Here is a 21,497-nt window from a genome sequence, read left to right on the forward strand (position 1 = left end):
GGAGAAAAGCTTAGCCATCTAAGGTTTGCAGATGATATTGTACTAATAGCTGATAGGATAGATGATGCCAAAGAACTTTTAAATCAGCTCTATCTTTTCTCGCTAGAAGGGGGATTGAAAATAAATATATCTAAAACCCAGATGATGACAAATCTTGTAGTCAGCGAAGATATATGCGTAGGAACAAGATCCATAGACCAGGTAATGGCCTATAAATACCTAGGTCATGAGATTCGCATAGGAAAATATAACCAAACCGTTGAGCTTCTCCGTCGTATAAGACTGACTTGGGCAGCCTTCGGCAAGCTGAACCATATTTTCAAATCGTCGGATATACCAATATGCCTTAAAAGAAAAACGTTTAATCAGTGTGTTTTGCCAGTGTTACCTTACGGTGCGGAAACGTTGACCATGACAAGGAGAACAGTTCAAAAGATCCGTGTGTGTCAAAGGGCGATGGAGCGTGCTATGTTGGGCGTTTCACTACGAGACAAGATTCCAAATCGCCAGCTACGACAAAGAACAGGAGTGGCTGATGCCGTAGAGAGAGTAGCAACACTGAAATGGAACTGGGCAGGTCACGTGGCTCGAATGACAGATAATAGATGGACAAAGCGGATACTGAAATGGAGACCAAGAGATGATGCCTACCGAAGCAGAGGTCGTCCACCAACACGTTGGACTGACGATCTAAAACGTTGCCATAGGAATTGGATGCAAGAGGCACAAAATCGAAATAGATGGAAAATTATGAGGGAGATCTATGTCCAGCAGTGGATAAGCGAAGATTGAATGATGAATTTTATGACTATCGCCTCAGCATTTTACTGTGGAGGAAAATTAATACATCGCATGTGTAGAAACTTTGCTTCAAAAAGTTTTTTATGCAATATATCAAATAAAGGATAGAAACAATAAAATATTTGTGACAATGTTGCTGCCACAAAAGGAAAAAGAGATAAATACAGAAGAATAGACGGATATTAAAAGAAAACTAAATATAATACTATATACTTATTTGATCGATATCGAAAATAATTTTTTGTAAACTTCACAAATATTGAACAAAATCGATTAAAAATTTCAAGCTTACAGCAACAACTTTTTTGTTCAAATTTTATTTACTTTTTATTGTATTTTTTAGAAAGTGTATAAACTTACAAATTACAGAAGAACTGTAAGAGAAGTAATTGAAAATACTAATAAAAATGGCTATGCTCAGAGAAACAAATTTAAATCGCCAAAGAGACACAAAATCTCAAGTGAAGTTTCGGGCTAGCTTTTCTACACTAAAGCTTGGCTGAGGCTTAATATATACGTACTACGTAGTTCTATTGTCTTTGTATTCTATACGTAACACCACGGTCCTCGTTTGGGTCATTCCTACGTCACCATTGGTTGTTTGTTGGTTTGGTCATACTGTAAGAATGGTATACGTTCTTCGATTAATCATGTTCTCATCGATATCTGCGTAAAAAGAGCAATACGATCCTTGGAAGAAACCCAACATTCATAATCACTAGGCATCTGTTAAGACGTATAGATTCGAAGGAAGAATTATTGGTTTTACTTCATTTTCCGTGGAAATCTGAAATCTGAAACCCAAATATGCGATAATATTTGGGTGGTAATAAATAAATTATTCCCTGGTAATACCTTCACATAACACAATGACACAGAAGTTATGAAGACAATTATTTAATGTATACAGTTCTTTAATTTTTAACGTTTATAGTACTTTTGTCATAAAAATATTAAAGTGATCACGAATTATTGTTATCTAGATCAAAGTATTGTCTTATTTAATCTCCCGAAATTACTAATAGCATGTAATAGAAAGTGTTCTGGTGCTTAGGTCTGAAAGAAAAAACGATCAAATCACCAACCGACGCATAATGTTTATTGTGATAGTAAAAAAGTGATATTTTCATATTTTCGATTAAAAAATTTGTCGATAGCCGAAGCGTGAAAAAACAATGGTTTTCAGAACAATGCAACAATATTATATTTTTTGAAGACACGCCATACATGAAACAATGTGGTCATATGTGGTTATATAAGATATAAAGCGAAGGATGGGTTCATATTCGATATTAGATGACAAAATGGAACGGTCGTTGTTCATGGTGATTTTTTGTTGTGCAATCGGTATTGGTGTGCCCGTTGGCGTTATGGCTAATGCCATCGATGAGAGTGAATTTAAAGGGAGGTAAGTTAGTAATAATTTTTATTTCACATTTTTATTTTTTTCTTTTTTGATCATCTTCCACAATATCTGGATTTGTGTTACGCAAATTTTCTGTTGAAGGCAAGTCTTTAAAAAATTGGTGAAAAGTATCTGGTATCGAGGACAGCAGTGACAACAAGTCGTTTTGTTTCTCATTAGAACTTGGCATTGGCTAATTAGGAATTACATATATTTTATAAGGGATCGCAGCAGATGCTCCGCGTTATAGATTTAAGAATTTAGGAATCTTTGAATAAGATAAAACCAAAATCTTGTTCGTACCCTAACCACCTAGCAATCGGGATAATAAATCGGTATTTAGGTTTTTTTCTTTTTTTTTCAATTATGCTATGGTCGGTGTCCACTTCTACATGACTATATCTAAAAAACATAAACTTATGGTCGATTGCATTAAGTGATTTTAAGCCCATATGAACATTGCACTTACGTGGGAGTTTCTATTTTGGACAACACAAGTGTCAGAGTAGAAGATGACGTGTTTTGTTTTCCGTTTTTCAATAAGGAGGTTTCCAAATGTATGTATAAACAGGTTGGCAATTTGGTTAGCCCTCTAGCAATGGTTTCGTACCACACATAGGCTTTTCAGATCTGTTGTCGTGTATTGTTAGGTTGTAAGCCCACACTTGTCTTTTATAAAAAGCAACTGCACCGTGATGTCATCTTTACTTAGTTGTGTATCAAATATTTTCTCCTGATATGCCTGATCTACTGATATTTTATGTCTATCGTGTTCACCAACAAGTTCGGTTTTAGTTTGTTCGTCTTTACAAAGTTGTATTTGCACGAGAAATTTATCACAAGTGAAACAAGTACATATCAAGTGATATATGGTTGAATGCTCGAATAAATGAATTTTAATCAAATAAAAAGCAGATATCGAGCACAGTTAATTAATTTTTCATCGGTTGAAAATCGTTTCTAAACTTATTTCAGGTGCCCCTGTAGATGCTCTAGGAGCGAAAGTACTTGGACAAGATTTAATAAAAAACTGTGCTCGATATCTGCCTGTTATTTGATTAAAAAAGTACATATTAGTTCGAGGCTTTTTAAATAATAGTTTCATTTTGTGGAATTCTAGTAGTAGTGTTTCTTTTGCAATGGCTTTCATAGGATGGAAATGATTTTATATGAGCTTTTATCTCCTCTCGTCTTTTATCTAAAATTTTCTGTTTGGGTGTGCGATTAATGCCACACATATGATCAGTCTGTGTACAACCAACAGATGCTCTTTTTTTAAAGGCCACTGTCTTTAGGAAGTTTTCACTTTCATCCAAAATCTTTAACAAATAATTTTGACAAACGAGTTGACGAGTACCATAGATAAGCAAAAAATATTTTTAAGTTTCAAGTAAACTTTTGCTTTTCTGGATTAAGTGTGAGCTGTCTTGCTGTAGTTTTATCTTGAATTTCAATTAATGATCCCCTATACGCTGCACGTTTGAAATACGATCCCAATTTCCAGTACTCTGTAAATATAGCTTTCCATATCTCAGTTGATAATCGTTCTTTGCGTTTCATTCAACATATTGTTAACTCTTTAGCTCGTCTCTCAGGTATTACTTTTCCTTTAAGCGTTTTATATTCCAGACCTAAGTTACGTTTAATTTTTTTTTTTTGGAGTGCACCTGAACCATTGCCCGGTTAACAACAGCTATTTGTAACGTTCTCGAAATCACCAAATAATTTACATCAACAGTTTAAAAATTTGGAGAAGTGCGCCAGAAGTGAAAGTGCAAAATCGCTGCATAAAAATAAATTCACAGCTGATTAAAAACAAAATAAATAAAACAGTTGACAGTCGTTATCAATGTTTTCATGGGAGAGAACCAACTACACAAACGGATAAAAATTTAATCATCATTAAATTTAATTCCTTACACCAATGGACCCGAATTAAATCTCAATCAGTAATTTTTTATCTTTTTTCAATAAATGTGATTGTTTAGGCTTAGAGCTAGGTGGTGGTAGATGTACGGCTGTTGTACAGTTTCTTCATATGAAGATGTTGAATCATCGGCCGACGGTTTATACTTGATACTAAGGATCTTTGAGTGAATTATCACTAAAAAAGTCACTTTCTTCAACATTTAGTCAAAACACCTGACGAGGCAGATTTTTTGTTTGATTCACACACAAAATGTCAAGTAAGTCTGAGAACTATGTTATCTAAGATTTTTAAACGTTTGACCTTAAAGAATAAACTACGATTTGTGTATAATATGCCAGAGTTTATTAGGTGAAGTACACATCTTACAGTTTCATCAACATAAGTCATACACTGATGCCTTTGCTCGTTGTGGTACCTTCTAATATAAGTCAAGTTATGTGATTTAGTCAGTATTAGAACCGTAACGTAAATGTATGGTGAGAAGGTATGATTTTCGGTGTGGTTATAAAAGAACTATATTGATTTACGTGCTTTGGTCATTTAATGAGTCGTACCGAAATCGGATCATTTATGCATACAATCAAATTTGGCAAATTTTGACTTATGCGCTATAGTTCGCCGACCCGACCGTAGTCTAATCTCATCTACAATTTTTTTAAATTAAGTCCCATGTCATCTTTAGGGTGTTTAACTTATTATCTAGATCAAGATCAAAATCAAGAAAATCAAAATCAAGATCGGTCAAATCAAAGAAAACGAATGGCAAGAATACTATAAAAAATTGCTAACCGAAGACCGCCCCGAATTCAAACAATCAGAAATAGACGGAATAGAAATCTACACACATGACGAAATCGAATTAAGCCTAGCTGAGGTAAAAAGAACGATCAAAACTCTAAAGAACAAGAAAGCAGAAGGTTCCGGCGGAATACCAAATGAATTGATAAAAAACGGATCGGAAAAGTTATTCCGTATGATACATAAAATGTTTGAGAGAGCACTGAATGGAGAAGACTTACCGGCAGAATGGACCCAAGCATATATGACATCAATATACAAGAAAGGAAATAGAAAACACTGCGAAAACTATCGGAGAATCAGCATTATATCGTCTATAGGCAGACTGTATGGAAAGACCATAAAGGAAAAATTAAAAATATATATACAAGATAAAATCGGAGAAGACCAGGCAGGTTTCACAGCGGGGAAAGCATGCTTAGATCACATTTACACGGCCGAACAACTAATAGAAAAAAGAATGGCCAAAAATAGATCCGTCCATCTGGCTTTTGTTGATCTTAAGAAGGCATGTGACTCAATACCTAGAACCAAGCTATGGGAAGCAATGGAAGACATCGAAGTTCCACGAAGATTAATAAACGCGGTAAAAGCACTCTACAAGAATAACGAAGTAGCTATCAAAACGGGCAATAGAATATGCAGTCCATTTAAGACGACAAAGGGACTACTACAGGGTTGCTCCACATCCCCCACCCTGTTCAAAATATTCCTGGAAAAAACCTGAAACCATGGAAAAGAAAGTGCGAAGGAATGGGTATACCAGTAAGGAACGAATATCTATATACGCTAAGTTTTTCCGACGACCAAATATTGATCGCACAAGACGAGGATGACCTCAGTTTTATGATGAGAAAACTGGAGCAGGAATATACAAAGAATGGGATGGAAATAAACCTAAAGAAAACTGAATACCTAACAACGGAGAATAAAGAAATAAAACAGCTGGAAATAGACGAAGGTAAACAAATCAAAGGAACAGATAAGTATAAGTATTTAGGCTTCATAATATCAAACAAAGGAACAACGGAGGAAGATATAAAAAATAGACTAGGACAAACAAGAGACTGCATACGAAAATTGAACCCGGTAGTATGGGATAAGAACATCAGCATGAAAACAAAGAAAAAAATATATAATACCATGACAAGAAGTATCCTCACTTATGGGTGTGAAAATTGGACAATAAATAAGAAAACCAAAAACAAAATAAGAGCAACAGAGATGGAATTCCTAAGGAGAAGCTGCTGAGTAACAAGAAGAGATAGAATAAATAACATGGAGATTAAGAGGACAATGGGAATGAACTCCGACATAATAGACTACATCGAACAGAAGAGGTTAACCTGGCACGGACATGTCAGAAGAGCAGACCAAAATCGGTGGATAAATAGAATAACAGAGTGGAGCCCGATAGGAAGAAGAAAGAGAGGCAGGCCCCGAAGATCTTTCAGAGATGAAGTGGACGAAGCAATGAGTAGAAGAAACCTACAGGAAGGGGACTGGCTAAACAGGAAAAATTGGAGAAAACGGTTGAGTAAAGGAATACAGTGAAAACTGTGGAAATCCTTGTATATATATAACTTATTACCTCTGTGAAGTTTATTTCGGTTGCATGGTTTTTTCTTCGATTTCCTGAGTTCTCCCTTTAACTACCATTTTTCATACTCATTATTGCCTAGGGTTACATTCTAAGATATTTATTATGTTTTTCTAGATGGGCTAATCTCTCCTACAGATCCCAATACGTACACCAGTCTACGTTTGGATTTGGGAAGTTTTTCAGATATTACACCTTCCTACTTTATTTCAATAAGGTAATTTATGTTAAAGGACTCTTCATAAACACATAGTAAACGAAAGTACCCCTTTCCGTTATCTGTATTAATTCCTTTTATGTCATTTCCAGTGATTTTGTTGTTTGGTCCACTGTTGTTTTGGTTGTTTACCGTATGCTGCTCATTCATATTTGAAAATGAATCGCAACATTTTTTGAAGCAAAGCTTTTCTACTAGCGTTGTATTACTTTTTTTCTTAGTCACGAAACTAATGCGATGAGAATGCATCACGGGTAGCATCACGAAATAGCGGTTCTTCACATCGATTCATGGCTCTCGATCAATTCGTTTGTAGTCATCATATATCTATTTTAAGCAGGTTTAACTACATGAGAAATCAGTAACAAAATACAGACATTAAATGAGAAGTAAAAAATTAAATGAATATCTGTCAATAAAACATTCGATTCGTAACGATTGTCAAAATACAAAAGTCAAAAATGTCATGCAATTAATAACAATATTGAATCATCTGTTTAAATTTTTATAATAATTCTTGTTTTAAAATAATTTCATATAAAAACAATTATAATTTTTAAATATCTTCTTTAGTTTATATAATAATTAAATTTACTATCAAATAGTATTTATTTATATTTTATTATTAGTTTAATATTTTGTTTGAATTTGACAGTCTGTAAGAAGTAAACAATGCACGCTTTGTTAATACGTTACCAGGTGGCGTTAGGAGCAACGTAATAATTTATTACATTATTTTATTATAATATAGGGTGATTGAAGGTAAAAACACGCACGGTACAAAAGAACGCACCTCATTTAAATTTGCCGCTAATGTCATTTTTCTTATTTGCTCGAAAACGGATGAATCTTTTTCTAATAAAAGACATGATTACATGAACACTCCCACGTTTATAAAGTACCTGGAGCATTTTAAAAAACATACAAATCCAACAGAGGAGAACCCCGTTCTTCTTATTCCAGATAATCATGTATCGCACACAATTCTGTAAGCAGTAATATTTGTAAAAGATAATTTTGCAAATTTTACAGCAAAACAGAGGAAGATTTAGGTAAAGATTTAGACGATGAAGGTCATGTTTTTATCCAGATTTAGCAAGAAGTAGAAGAACTTGTTATTGATGCGATAGAGCCCTAGCCGTCATCAAAATCAGAATAGTCAGTAATTTCACCTTCAGACAATATTTTCTTACCAAAAATTAAGATAAAAAGAAAACGAACCAGGAAAACTTTGAAGTCAACCCTATTAACATCGACACCTAATAGGGAGCGACTTTTAGAAGAAAAAGAAGAAAAGAATGAAGCAAAAAATAGAAGAAAAGGAAAGCATTACTGAAGAATCAAAAGATCAACAAGAAGAAAAGAATGAAGCAAAAAATAGAAGAAAAGGAAAGCATTACTGAAGAATCAAAAGATCAAATCTTAAAGTGCTAAATTACGTGCTGTAAAAAAGAAAGTTTTCGTCGAATCATCATCTGATAAATCAGTAGCACTCTTCTATCAAGAAAGTATTGATTCCCGTGACATTCATTTTGCCGATAGCGATGAAGAGCAAGACATTGATGTTGCACCAAATATTTTACCTGATGACTTTGTCGTAGTGAAGGTGATTGGAAAAAAATCATACAGATTATTTGTCTCCAAAGTCTGCCAAGTAAATGATGATGGTTCTGAAGGCGTATTTTTTAAGCAACTGCCCACAACATTTCATTTTCGTGAGACAACGAAAGATGCCTTTTTGAAAGGATGATATTGTTTTAAAGCTTTCAAAGGCAATAAAAACCAGCTCTTTCAGCTTTTCAAATTCAGTAGGATTCTCTGACGACCTCGCCAAATACAGTTCTCGTTTAGATTAAGGTTTTGTATTTTACGTTTCTCTCCTAAGCTCTCCTGTAATAACATTGGTAAAGTTCTAAACTGTTATAATTTCCGAAGACGACAGGTGATAACGAAACTGCGTGTTTTTGCCCCCAACTACCCTAATTTGTTTAAAATGTAAATAAAAAAAATATTAAAATTACTTTATTCATTATTATTTCATTCATATTAAAAATATTATTTAAACTTTAAAAAAAACAGAAAGTATACAGAAAACGTAGTATAAAGCTTCCCGCTAGTCTAGAGTACCGCCTACTGTACCATTTGTTTTATATCAAATTAGAGCTATTTTTTTAGTAATCCGTAAAAAAGTGCAAAACAGGACATGTGCTATTATTAGGCACTTTAATAAACAAAATAACTAAAAACATATTTAAACTAATAATTTTTGGCTAAGTCTGTTTTTATGACGACCACCTGTTTGTTCCAGAGAGCTCAATGCCAGAAGTATACTCACATCCCTAGCATCTAACTTTATGAGCAGAGGCTTCATTACTACAGGAACAGCGGCGGGTTCTTCCCAAATCGTCTCTCTGAACGTCACCAATCTCCTGGTTCTCTTGCTAGTAAAAGCGCTTATCTTCGCCGCTGGTTCGCTCGGTGCTGGTGGATTTAAAGGGGGAGAGTACGCCAGGACTGTGGAAGATGAGAAATTTTTGACTGATGATGAGATATTGATGTATTTAAGTTTCTTGACAGGTAAGATATATGCTTTTTATGGTGATGAATTGTTGAGCATAGAAAACACAATCGAAAATTCGAGACAGTTTCTTTAATTATTTTAAGGTAAAGTGATTAGAAACTATCTGAAATCGACTATTTGATTAGACATTTTTATAATCCTTGGTGTTTATTATTATAGTATCGATTTTTTTTATTTAGAGAAAAATTTAAAAAAAACTTAACTATTAAAAACTAATATGAAAATGATATTAAAGCAGCTTATAAAAGAAATATGGACACAGAAATTACTCCTCCCCAATTATTGGAATAGCCACAGACAGACAAGGGTGGAGGCAAAAAATAAAGGAGGCCAAGGCTCATTTTGGGCTGTAGTGCCGTAGAAGAAGAATTATTGGAATATTGGAATACTTTGCATCATACACAAAAAAGTAGATATCTTTGAATGCTCTAACCACAGAGGAATTACGCTTATAAATGCAGCGTATAAAATATTTTTCACAGTACTATGTCATCGAATGGCACTATGTGAAGAACGGATAGTAGGAAAATACCAGGCTGGTTCCAGAGGTGGTAAATCGACAATTCATCAGATTGCAACCCTGAAACAAATTTTGGAAAAAACACTGGAATATGGCATTGATACTCATTGATACTGATATTTATAGACTACAAAGCAGCCTACGACTCTGTGAATAGAAGAGAAATGTTCAAAGCAATAATAGAGCTAGGAATAGCAAATCAGTGGGTAAATTTAACAAAACTAACTCTTGAATAAGTTGAATGTAGAGTACGAATTCAGGGAGAACTGTCTGAACCTTTTAAAACAAATAACGGGCTGCGCCAGGGAGACCCTCTCTCCTGTATACTGTTCAATCTGGCTCTGGAAAAAGTAATACGTATGTCACAAATCATAACCACTGGTTCAGTATATAATAAATCAGTGCCTATGCTGATGGTATCAATATTGTTGGAAGAACGGAAAACGCTGTACGAGAGGCGTATGTAGCATTAAAAGAATTGGCTACAAAATGGGTTTAATAATAAACTCCAACAAAACAAAGTATATGAAAAAAGCACGCAACCACAAATACTACGACCACTTGTTGTAGGCAACGACGTCATCGAAGCATTGAACGAATTTATATACTTGGGAACGCTCCTTAACACTGAAAATAATACTACCGCAGAGATAAACCGCAGAATTTGCACGGTCAACAGATGCTATTTTGGGCTTAACCTCCTCCTCAAATCTACAATTATATCGATAAATACATAAATAAAACCCTACAAAACAATAATACGCCCAGTACTAACATATGGTTCAGAGACCTGGACTCTAACAAAAAAGAATGAAAACATGTTAGGATGTTTCGAAAGAAAAGTACTAAAGCGAATCTATGGAGCAGTGAATGGCAATGGAGTGTGGAGAAGACCATACAATTTCGAACTTTATAAAATATACCAGGAACCTGATATCGTAAAACATATTAAGATAGGACATCTGAGGTGGATAGGGTATGTAACGCGGATGAAACAAAATGACCCAGCTAGAAAAACGCTCCTTGACAGACCCATTGGTCAGAGAAGAAGAAGAAGAAGACGTAGAACAAGGTTCCTTGGTAACATCTGACATTTAATATGGGAATACGTGCTTGGCGGAGAAAGGCGATGGATAGGGTCCACTGGAGAGAAATTCTTGAGGAGGCAAGGACCCACGCAGGGTTGTAATGACCCAGCCAGAATGATGATGAAGATAATAAAAGACCTTTGTCTTTTCTCTATAAAAATGACTGCACTGCTCTGAGAGAAAAACCTATACCTTTAAAAGCATTTAGACCACAGCCAGCAAGTTCTTTCTCACGCACAGGAACAGAAAGTAAAAGAAGTAGACCTTCCCTGCAGCCTAAAACTAAAATTCAATCTACTCAACATATTACCAAGGGTAGGTGTAAATATTATACCTCTGGATTTACTGTTATAGCATGCAGTAAATGCGACATACGACTGATATGTTTGAATATAAGTAAAAATTGTTTTTATATTTTTCACAATAAAGCATAAACGTTTTGGTTACTAAGGGTTCAGTTCTAATATTTTTGGCAGCATTTCATATATTCTTCTTACATACTGTTGTGAATTTATTAATTGTTATGTCTTTAATTTATAATGTCTTTATCAAAAGGTTCTTATCTTAATTTATTAAAAAGCACAATAACTTATATTAATTTATTTATCACTAAAAATACATAATTTATTTAAAAACGAACGTGACAATTAAAATTCGCGGGCGCGGTCTTCAGATCTTGACTAACCGTTTTCAAAATTAAAGTTCCCTCATATTTATACGAAAACAGCTGCTCTAGAACCCCATGGATGTTGACCTCAATTGACCTTGTTTCGCCTCGAATGAACAGGCCTAATTCCGGAAGATTCGAACGGAACCAGTTTTTTTTATTACTTGGAGTTTATGCCAGCTGGTCGAATTGTCTCGTATAATCTAAAACATATTAGAATTAGTCATAATATATTTACGGTTATTTTTAGGCCATGATATTTATCGTAACAATACTTTCATTTTACATGTTTGATTGCTAATTTTTAATAAACATAAAATATTTGATAATCTGATTTCTACCTCACCCCACATCTTAGCAATAAAAGACTGTCCTCAATCTGGCAATGTAACTTTTTAGCTACAAATTCAAAAATTACTTTCTTTTAATTTTATGAGTTTTATTATATAACAGTGCCATTTTCGCCTCCCGGAAAAATCTGGAAATCCCAGAAAAGCTTAAAATCAATGTGCCATAAAATGGTTTATTATTTACTTATATAAATATATAATAATTATTATTAATTCTTCTTATAAAGTACAAAGAGATTCGTTTAAAATTTTGTTTTAAAACCATTTATTCATTGAGTGTAAAAACTTCTTAAAAAATAAGTAGTATCATATTTTAATTTAAATAAATACATTTGGAGTATTAATTTATAATAATATTATACTCGTAAATATATAAATATTATTGATACCCTTTTCTTTTTATTTTAAACATTCTAAATGCAGCTTTAGCGTTTCTTTTCTCATGTTACTATGGCTTGGCTGCCCCGTACTGGCGACGACCAATGTGTCAGAAACACGTATTCAGAGTTGCCTTGTACCTTAGATATACATTTTTTGGTGTTTTTTTCCTTGTTGCGAGATATACCGATACCTACTACTCTTTATCTTAGTTTTTTACCATTTACTTTTGTTTCTTTATTCGTGTTATCTTAGAAAGAAAATGTTTTCAGAAATTATCATTAATAATCATCTGCCTGCATTTTTCTTCTTTAGTTTTTGATTCCTTGATTGTGTTGAACTTTCCCTTTCAAATCATACATTTTTAATTACAGTTTAAATTTACAATTAGGAATCAAGGTCCCATTATATTCTAAAGTTTTTTTGAATTGGTTTAGGTCTTGATTGAGAGATTAACATTTTTTACGTTAGGGGAGAGTTAGGCAAAATGGTCCTCTAACATTTTTTAGGTTAGAAATAACCAAAATTGAAATAATTAAGTAATGTTTAATGAGACAATAACTGGGGTATAGCAGAACATATTTCTTTGGAACAATTAAATTAAGTGTACAGTTAAAAGAAAAATAACATTATTTTTAAAAAGCTCTAAAGGGACCGTTTTATACCATGGTTAGAGTAAAATGACCCCGTCCATAAGGTAAAACGACCTCTATGGCTCTTTTGTACAGAAAAAGTAATTTTTACAATTTTATTTACAAAAATCGCAAATATACAATTTCTGCTTTCCAGTTACACCTGCACACAGTACATAACACCATTTCTTGCACAAATTGCACTTACTCCAAACCTCCTTCGCCTGCGATTTATTAAATAATTCCGAGCAAAATAATCATCAAATCCCTTATTTTCTTGTGTTTTTTCAAACACCTTTCTGTTTTTAGCTTTTCTAGCTGCTTGTGAAGTTGACGTGGGTGTTTTTTGTTTTACTTTAATCAAAATATAATCTGGTGTAGACGTGAACATAGTTGATCCTTGGGAAGGTCTTAAACTTCTTGTCTGAGGTAGTTGATATGATCTATATAGAGTTACAAAAGTATCCTCTTTAGTAATGATGGAATTTCATTCCTTTTAACCACACCATTCTGTTATAATATGCTAACTTTGGAAATTGGGATTGAATTACCAACTGCAGGCCTTGTAATATCGACTTTATGGTTTGAAGCAACATTTTCCGGATTTGAAGCTGCAGTGAATAGAGTTTTATTTTTGGATATTTCCCCCAAACTGTTTCCCAAAAAGACTGATATAATCTGAAGATTGTCCACTTGCTCCCATTCCTCTGAGTGGTCTGATAAAGACATATTACAAATTTTTCTTTTCCTTATAGATAAAGTACTTGAAAGCGAAGAAGTATCTCTTTGTGGAGAAGGAGTTCTTTGTTCATGGATGGGACCAACAGTTTCATTTTCCATTATAGGTCAATCAGTAATACACGAAGGTTTAAATTTCCTCTTCTTCTTCAAGTGCCGTCTCCATCAATGGAGGTTAGCGGTTATGGTGGCAAACGTTTGTCTATCTTCAGCTGTTCTTAAGAGTTCCTCAAATCCAAGTCCTGTCCAGTTTCTGATATTACGTAACCAGGACAATTTTTTTCTTCCAATTCCTCGCTTTCCTTCTATTTTGGTTTTTTCCTTTTTTATTTAAATTTCCAATCTGGGAATATGTTAGCATTAAAAGGACAGATGCCTGTTTTCTCGAATCCACTGAGTCCGTTGTCAAATGTGGCAGCTCTTTGATATGATTTTTCAAACATACTAGCCACGGTCTGTGATACTAGCTATGTTATACAGAGTTACGACTTTTCCAGGGTTTTCTTAGGGCATAAAGTAACTTCCTCATTAAAATATGTCATTAGATATGAAAATACTGCTACATCCTATGGCTGCATCTCGTGGGTGCAATTTGGAGGAAACGCCATCATTATAATGCCATTTAACAGTTTTTTATAGATTCGACAGACTTGTGGCTTTAATCACCATTAAGCAATAATAGGACTGTATTTTCAACTGATCACTGTGTATGTTGTTGAAAATGCATTAAGAACAAAATGAAGAGGTCAGATTTAAAGTATCCATACTCGTTGTAAAGAGAAAGTGTTCCATATGGGGTGTCTTGAAATAATAATTAATTTCTTCGTTTGCGAGGGAAAATTATTGCTGGAGGGATGAATTGACCCGCAAGTCTTTCATAGGATTAATAATATTTTTATTTTGTATTTCATCTAAAAGAGAAAAAACTTAGCGACGCCTCTTTATTAAAACCTCTTGTTCTGGCAGCTGAGGTCGCTTTAGGAGTTCTCTGATATCTCTTTAGAAAGTCTCTAAACAAAGCCATTCCATGTGATTTTTTGTTTTTAGAAAACCTGTGTTTAATACCATTCGTCTCCGCAAAGTCGTGTGCCATTTCACAAACGTTTTTCTTCGTCATGCAAATAGTCTTTCATTCCATCTCTAAAACATACTCCTTTAATTAAGTCTCCAATTCTTTGGGCAATGTTGTAGTGAATCCAACAAGGCTTTTCTAATAACCTTGTGCATATGAATAAAGTAGTCTACTTTTAGTTTACTTACCAATACATTTTGACTTTTGGCCTCTTTTTTTAGTACTCAAGGGCAGATTATAAAGCCTAGCAGCTATTCTAAAAGGATAGCCATTAGAAATATTTTCCAAGGCAAGTCTCATTGAATTTGAATCTCATTCCTGACTTGTCGTCTTCCGAACATTAATTCTAATCATTATTTCTGTAAATATAATATACCTACAATTTATTGTTATAAAAATATTTCAGTATAACTCAAAACTTTATTTGGTAGGCTAAGCAAGGGTAAAATGCTCCCCGGGGTCATTTTGTCCCAATATGGAGGCATTCTACCTCAAAACCCGATCAAATATAAAAACTAAATAACATCAGTGACTTCTGATAATTAGAGAAATTGCAACAGATATGAAATAAACAGACAAAATTTTTAAACTCCATTCAAAAAATTCTACTTATTTTAAGTAAAACATCTAAAAACAAAGCTTTTGCGAACACGAAATTAGCAATATATATATATATATATATATATATATATATATATATATATATATATATATATATATATATATATATATATATATATATATACTCGCGATCATAAAATCCGGGTCACCTTAAAAATTTCAAGTTTCTTGAATATTTTTGCATCTGGGGCAGTAACAATCCTTTTTTTAGGCTAATGTATTTTTTATTTGTCATCAATGTTTGTTTTGAAAGAAAAAAAAACGGTTTTTTAGTGTTTTTATTGAAAAAGCAGAAAACAAACCAAATTGTTGATAAAACAGACATAAGAAACAAAAATGAAAAATACAGAACGTGGTAAAACATCAGTGGAATTTCAATGACTAATACGGGACATACTCTCAATTTTTCTCCGGATTACATGTTGTGGTATGTTATTCCACTCTCTTACTAACATATCCTTAAGCTCCTGTGCGTTGTTAGGAGAAGGTGTATGGGTTTGAATACGCTTTTTCCAATCGTCTCAGAAATGTTCGATGGGATTCAGGTCCGGAGACCTAGCTGGCCAGGGTAAACTCGTAATTCCAACCTCGTCCAAATATTGCATACTGATCCTGGCAACGTACGGTCGCGCGTTGTCCTGCATAAAAACGGCATCTTCTCCAAGCCCTGCCATGGTGGGCATAACATGTTCTTCCAGAATCTCCCTAATGTGTCTTCGTGCAGTTAAGGACCCATTTTCGATGAAGGATAATTCTGTGCCGAAGTCTGAAGATACACCTCCCCAAGCCATGACTGAGCCCCCACCCAATGGCATTCTTGGAGCAATGCAAGCTTGTGAAAATCGTTCACCGGTTCTCCTCCAAACTCTTACACGTCCATCGGATCCAGTTAGGCAGAAACGGGATTCATCTGAGAATAACACTTTGCTCCAATCTTTAATTCCGAAATGCGCGTATTGTCAAGCAAAAGCTAGTCGTGCAACTCGATGCGCCCGGCGAAGTGGCGGTCCTGTAGCCATTGCCCGAGAAGATAGTCCAGAAGAACGAAGTCTTCTCCTGACTGTTGCAATGCTAACATTGAAATTTCGTACTTCTTGTAGACGATTTCGATGCATAACCGCAGTTGAGGTCCGGTTTCGTAAAGCCTGAAATACAAGGAAACGGTCATCTCGTGCCGTGGTCGTTCTTCTTTGTCCAGATCCAGGTCGTCTGGTTAGCAAACCCATCTCCTGAGAGCGTTCAAGCACTCGTTGAAACGTAGAAAGGCTTACGCCAACAGTTCTTGCGACTTGCCGTTATGTGTGACCGTCTTCCACAAGCGCAACAATGCGAGCCGTTTTAACAACAGTCAAAGGCATTTTTAGCAAAAAATAAACAATAATAAACACTAATAAAGGCACTAATAAACACTAATGGTAGCAATAATAGACGTTTGTTTGTTGCGTTTGAACAGAAAGTCGAAGCACAAATGAGACATTTAAAACAAGCGGCAGTTGCAGGTACCGTTCATTTTGGGAAGTGTATAGTTTTCCTCGAAATCGGCATTATTGGAATTCTTTGTTACAAAGGAAACCGCTAAGTCGACAACAATTCTCAGAAACATGCATTAGTTTTTATTTGTGTTATTATTATTTACGATAAAGCTCGTTAAAAATGAAATAACGGTGATTTTCAAGGTGACCCGGATTTTATGATCGCGAGTGTATATACACCGGTATTTAGGCGCCTCGCCCTTCCGGTAGGGATCGATGGAGGAGTATCACTGAGCCGCAAGCCCTTATCTCTTGCCGTACTTCTCCACCATAGGCCGATCAGACACCAGCATATTGTAGTCTAAGCCGCAGATTTCTGTACACCGAGCTGGGGATCGAACCACTGAACCACTCGCAGTGAAGAGAGTGAGAACCGGCCGCCCAGCCCGCTTGGCTATCTGAAAGACAAAAATTAGCAATATTACATGTGTTTTATGTTATTTTAAAACTAGCCTAATATCAAAGAATATAGGCGCATACTATATTCTTTGCTATTATGCTTCGTACATCTTTACAGCTTTGTATATAGGTGGCGCTAGTAGTACTGAAGATAACAAAAAACAACTGAATATAACAAAAAAGCTCAAAATCGTTTTTATGTAAATTATGAGAAATATGTTAGGGGATCATTATACCCAGGTGGACCACTTTACCCTACTTTCCCCTACATAGCACACTATATTTAGACAGTATAATACCTTTTGCGTTTGTAACATTTTACAGCAAACATTTTTACAGCTGTTTAATAAAAATGTTAAAAATGTTTGCAGTTTTTGAATTGCTCATAATCGTTTTGAATACATAATTCATAGGAATAGTTTATAATGACTCTTGATTTATAATTTCTATAATATAATAATATTAATTAATTATAATATAATAATTTCTTATTGTCCCTGAAGTGCATTCGACGATTCATCATCCGGTATATTACCTCTAGAAAATATATACAAACATAATTTAGGATACCTCATACAAAAAGTACAGAAAGTATGTAAAAATATTAATAAGAAATTCCTATTAAAAATTTTAAAAATATCTAACAAAATATACCATGTAAAAAAGTAATTAAAACATGAAAGTGAATAGCAGCGACATCTAACCTTTGTTCGCTTAAAACTAACGTCATGTAGAAGAGAATTCTGTTTTATTGATTTTTGTAGATAATGCAAAATTGTTTATTATTAATTTATTGACACAAGAGTGACTAAAACCAAAGAATATAGACGCATAAGAAGAACAGTTCAAATGAGTGATTTGGTTACGGTTATTATACTTCAAAACTGTCCTTAAGAGGGCGACTGCATAAACTCAAACCGTGGCCGTCGGCCAGCATGAAAGATCTAGTTAGGGAGAAGTGGGAAAGGGGAACGAACTGAGCTATTTATTTAACTTATGCATCCACGCCTAATTAAAATTAAAATAAATTTTATGTATAAATTGGCATGCCATTTTTCAACAGTTTGGTGTTTGTACTGCCCCAGTTCAGATGGTAGGCATTCGTATCATAGCCAATGATTCATTGCAGTTAATTTTTCATGCAATCTCTCACTAACTGTTCCAACTCCCTTGATGGTTGTTCGGGATCATCATATGTGAGGTATGCTGATATAAGAACTATCTCCTTCTCGAGGACACGAGTGAGGACCATGGGGCGCTTGGGCATATTATTTGGATCAATTATACTTAAGTTATACTTAAGTTTGCTACCTCCCACAGGCCCTCGATAGTCTTTAAAACTTCAGTCGTCCATTTTTTTGTATACTGGTTAACACAGTTCACCCACAGGGTCCCTTCACTAGACGATGTGTATTTAATGTTATTCTACGACTACGCGGCATCTACATATAAAAATATCCAAAGTTGCATTTATTGCCCCACTCTTTCTTGTTTTAGAAGCAGTAATAGCGCTGACATGACCGCTCCCTAGTGGTACAAATAAGGAACTAAAATCATGATCAACTTCTCATTGTTTTGTGTATAACGACGCTGTTGTCGACGCTAAAAAATGACAGTCAAAGATTCTTCTATATGCGTCTTATCTATATTCTTTGCTAAAACTTTTAAGGCACGGCGAGCTTTACTATAAAGAATATACTATATAGCTAAATAGTGAAATATCATATATATTAAAGTAAGAAGGTACACTCACAGACGATATTTATATTTTTAACAGATATATTTTAAAATATGTACCCAATATTAGTATCTCGTAAACAGACCATGGCGGCAAGTGATGTTAATTTCTTGTTAGATTTGATTGACAGTTCATCGGAGGATGATTATAATGCTAAAGTTGGTGCTGCTGTAGCATTGCTTGCTTGAGATATTAAGAGAAAAACGATTTTGGGCAGCTAGTCATAAAAAGTAGCTTATCTGTAAAATAGAGAAGGGAACGTTCAATTAAATTTAGATCAATTGATGATTCAATTGATCTAAAATATCCTATTTCAAATCATTAGACCTGCCTTTGATGCATATGGGGCCAAAATAAAATTGCAATTTTAATAGGTATGGTGGGATATTGATTTTCGACAGCACCAGCTAACAGTAACGAGGTCGAAATAGGTTTTCCTGTCACAGTCCTGCTCGATCGTGTGTTTGGCAACATTAAAAAAGAAATAAACAGGCAAAAAAATAGTATTTCACCAAATTAAATGAAATGAAAAAAAAATGAATTGGAAAAATGCCGTTAAAAAAGTCATTGTCCCGTCAAATGCGCATTTCTGTATATAAAATCATACAAACGAGTATTTTCAATAAGATCAAAGCAAAAACTTCTTATGCTATAATCAATCTACCGAAGTAAGTTGATGACTGCCTTGTCTGTTGCCAAACAAGGGTTAAAGCCAGAAAAAACGAATAATTTTCAAACATTGTTAAGTAAAGATTACACTCAAGCCTGCAAATCGTTAAAATCATGAGAGTTTTTTAATCCCTTAGTAGTCGTTAGGAATTTTTGAAAACTAGTAGTCGCGCGCGGTCAAAATGACCGCTCAGTCTTTTACTTCTTTGCTTACGTTAATAAAAGTATTTGAAATCTGTTCAATAAGAAAAACACTATTTTATTATTATTTAATATGTATAGTAACATGTTACAAAATAATATACAAAGTAAACTAATGTTATGAACACTGGATAGAACATTAAAAAAGCTAGTCTCCACTCCTATAAAAAATTTTAGTTTTAGTTAATCCGATATAAGTTCAGTTTGGCACTCTTCGCATCTGCAACAGGAAACAATCGTTTTCCGGTTCTTTTTACGGTCGCAAAAGTAGTATCTACCATGTACTCTTCCGTTCGTTGGATTTTGGTCTGTGTTTGGAATATTACATATAACCTTAATGCGTAATTTCATGTCTCTGTCTAAATTTTGTCGATCGGACTCGAAGATGTTCACCCATAAGAGAAAATCCGAAAAGCTTTAAAAATGTTCTTCTAAGCATTTGAGAAAGGCACTCTGTCGAAACAGCTGTAGTAATAATAGATAAATAAATTTGGTGGAAGTTTGACGACAGAAAACAAAAGTTTTTAGTGTTTTATTGTTAGTTATAACTATGACTTCGCATTCTGGAAATCCGTAGACTCGAATGCAAGTTCAGCCTTATTTGATTGTCAAGCACTTCTCAAAGACTAAATATTTATTCCAGGTTCCTCTGGTTGCCTACAAAACATAGCTTGTCAGCAGCCATTGAAGGCGAAAAAGTATGCAGCTGCTGGAGACCTCCTCTTGAAGTTTTCGAAGATGTTTTCTTTGACCAGGGATCTCGAATACGACATGGTGGTGCAGGAGCTTGAACAAGCGTCTAACGTGGGTCTGGCAGGAGGTTCGTGTAGTAATTTTGAGTGTGTAACTAGGACTTTTTAGAAGTAGTGAATTAGATTAAGTTATTTCAGAAGTATTAAATAAAAGTTGAAACATCATATCAGAGGTGCAGACTGTAATTATTTCGTTGAAATTTTAATAAATGTATTTTATTTATGGTTGTCTTGTATTACATTTTTCTCCTTTTTTACGAGAAACTGAATGACGCTTTCAAAATGGAGGAAAAGGGAATCTTTGACAACTGAAATGAATTCATAATTATATTTCTGTATAAAAATTAAAAACTTTTATGGAAAAACTATCTCTTAATGCTCTGTACAAGTTATTCACTAAAATTTTGTCCACCAAACTAACGGCGAAATTAATGTTCTATGAATTCTACAAAAATTTAAATAAAGTATAGGCAAATCGGATAATGTATCTCTTGAAAACATTGAAACCAGAGGTAGAAAACGCATCTAGCTTGTAGATGACACCAAATCCCAAACCCAACGACACGAAATCTCAACCTTAAAGAAAGTTGAAGTCGAAATAAATTCCGATGTTCGATGCCATTCACCTGTTTTCCTGCCCAAAAATTGACGAAACATTTTAAAAAATTTTCAAAATACATTCAACCAAAAATTTCATTTTCTCAGGACCTCATCTACGGCATTTCATTTTTTAACAGTTTGGTATTTGTACTGCTCCAGGTCAAATGTTAGGCATTCGTATCATAGCCAATGATTAATTATTGCAGTT

At 34.3% G+C, this 21,497-nt stretch overlaps 1 protein-coding gene across 1 annotated transcript; it reads left to right on the forward strand.

The window, feature by feature from the left end:
- Nucleotides 1-2,052: 2,052 nt before the first annotated feature.
- Nucleotides 2,053-20,962, forward strand: LOC140437993 (uncharacterized). Its single transcript, XM_072527723.1, has 3 exons — nucleotides 2,053-2,209; nucleotides 9,060-9,328; nucleotides 20,581-20,962. Exons 1-3 carry the CDS (start codon nucleotides 2,076-2,078, stop codon nucleotides 20,796-20,798), a joined length of 621 nt encoding a protein of 206 aa, XP_072383824.1. The 5' UTR covers nucleotides 2,053-2,075; the 3' UTR covers nucleotides 20,799-20,962.
- The last annotated feature ends 535 nt before the right edge of the window (nucleotides 20,963-21,497 follow it).

This window comes from Diabrotica undecimpunctata, chromosome 1, assembly GCF_040954645.1.
Source record: "Diabrotica undecimpunctata isolate CICGRU chromosome 1, icDiaUnde3, whole genome shotgun sequence".
Classification (NCBI taxonomy): domain Eukaryota; kingdom Metazoa; phylum Arthropoda; class Insecta; order Coleoptera; family Chrysomelidae; genus Diabrotica; species Diabrotica undecimpunctata.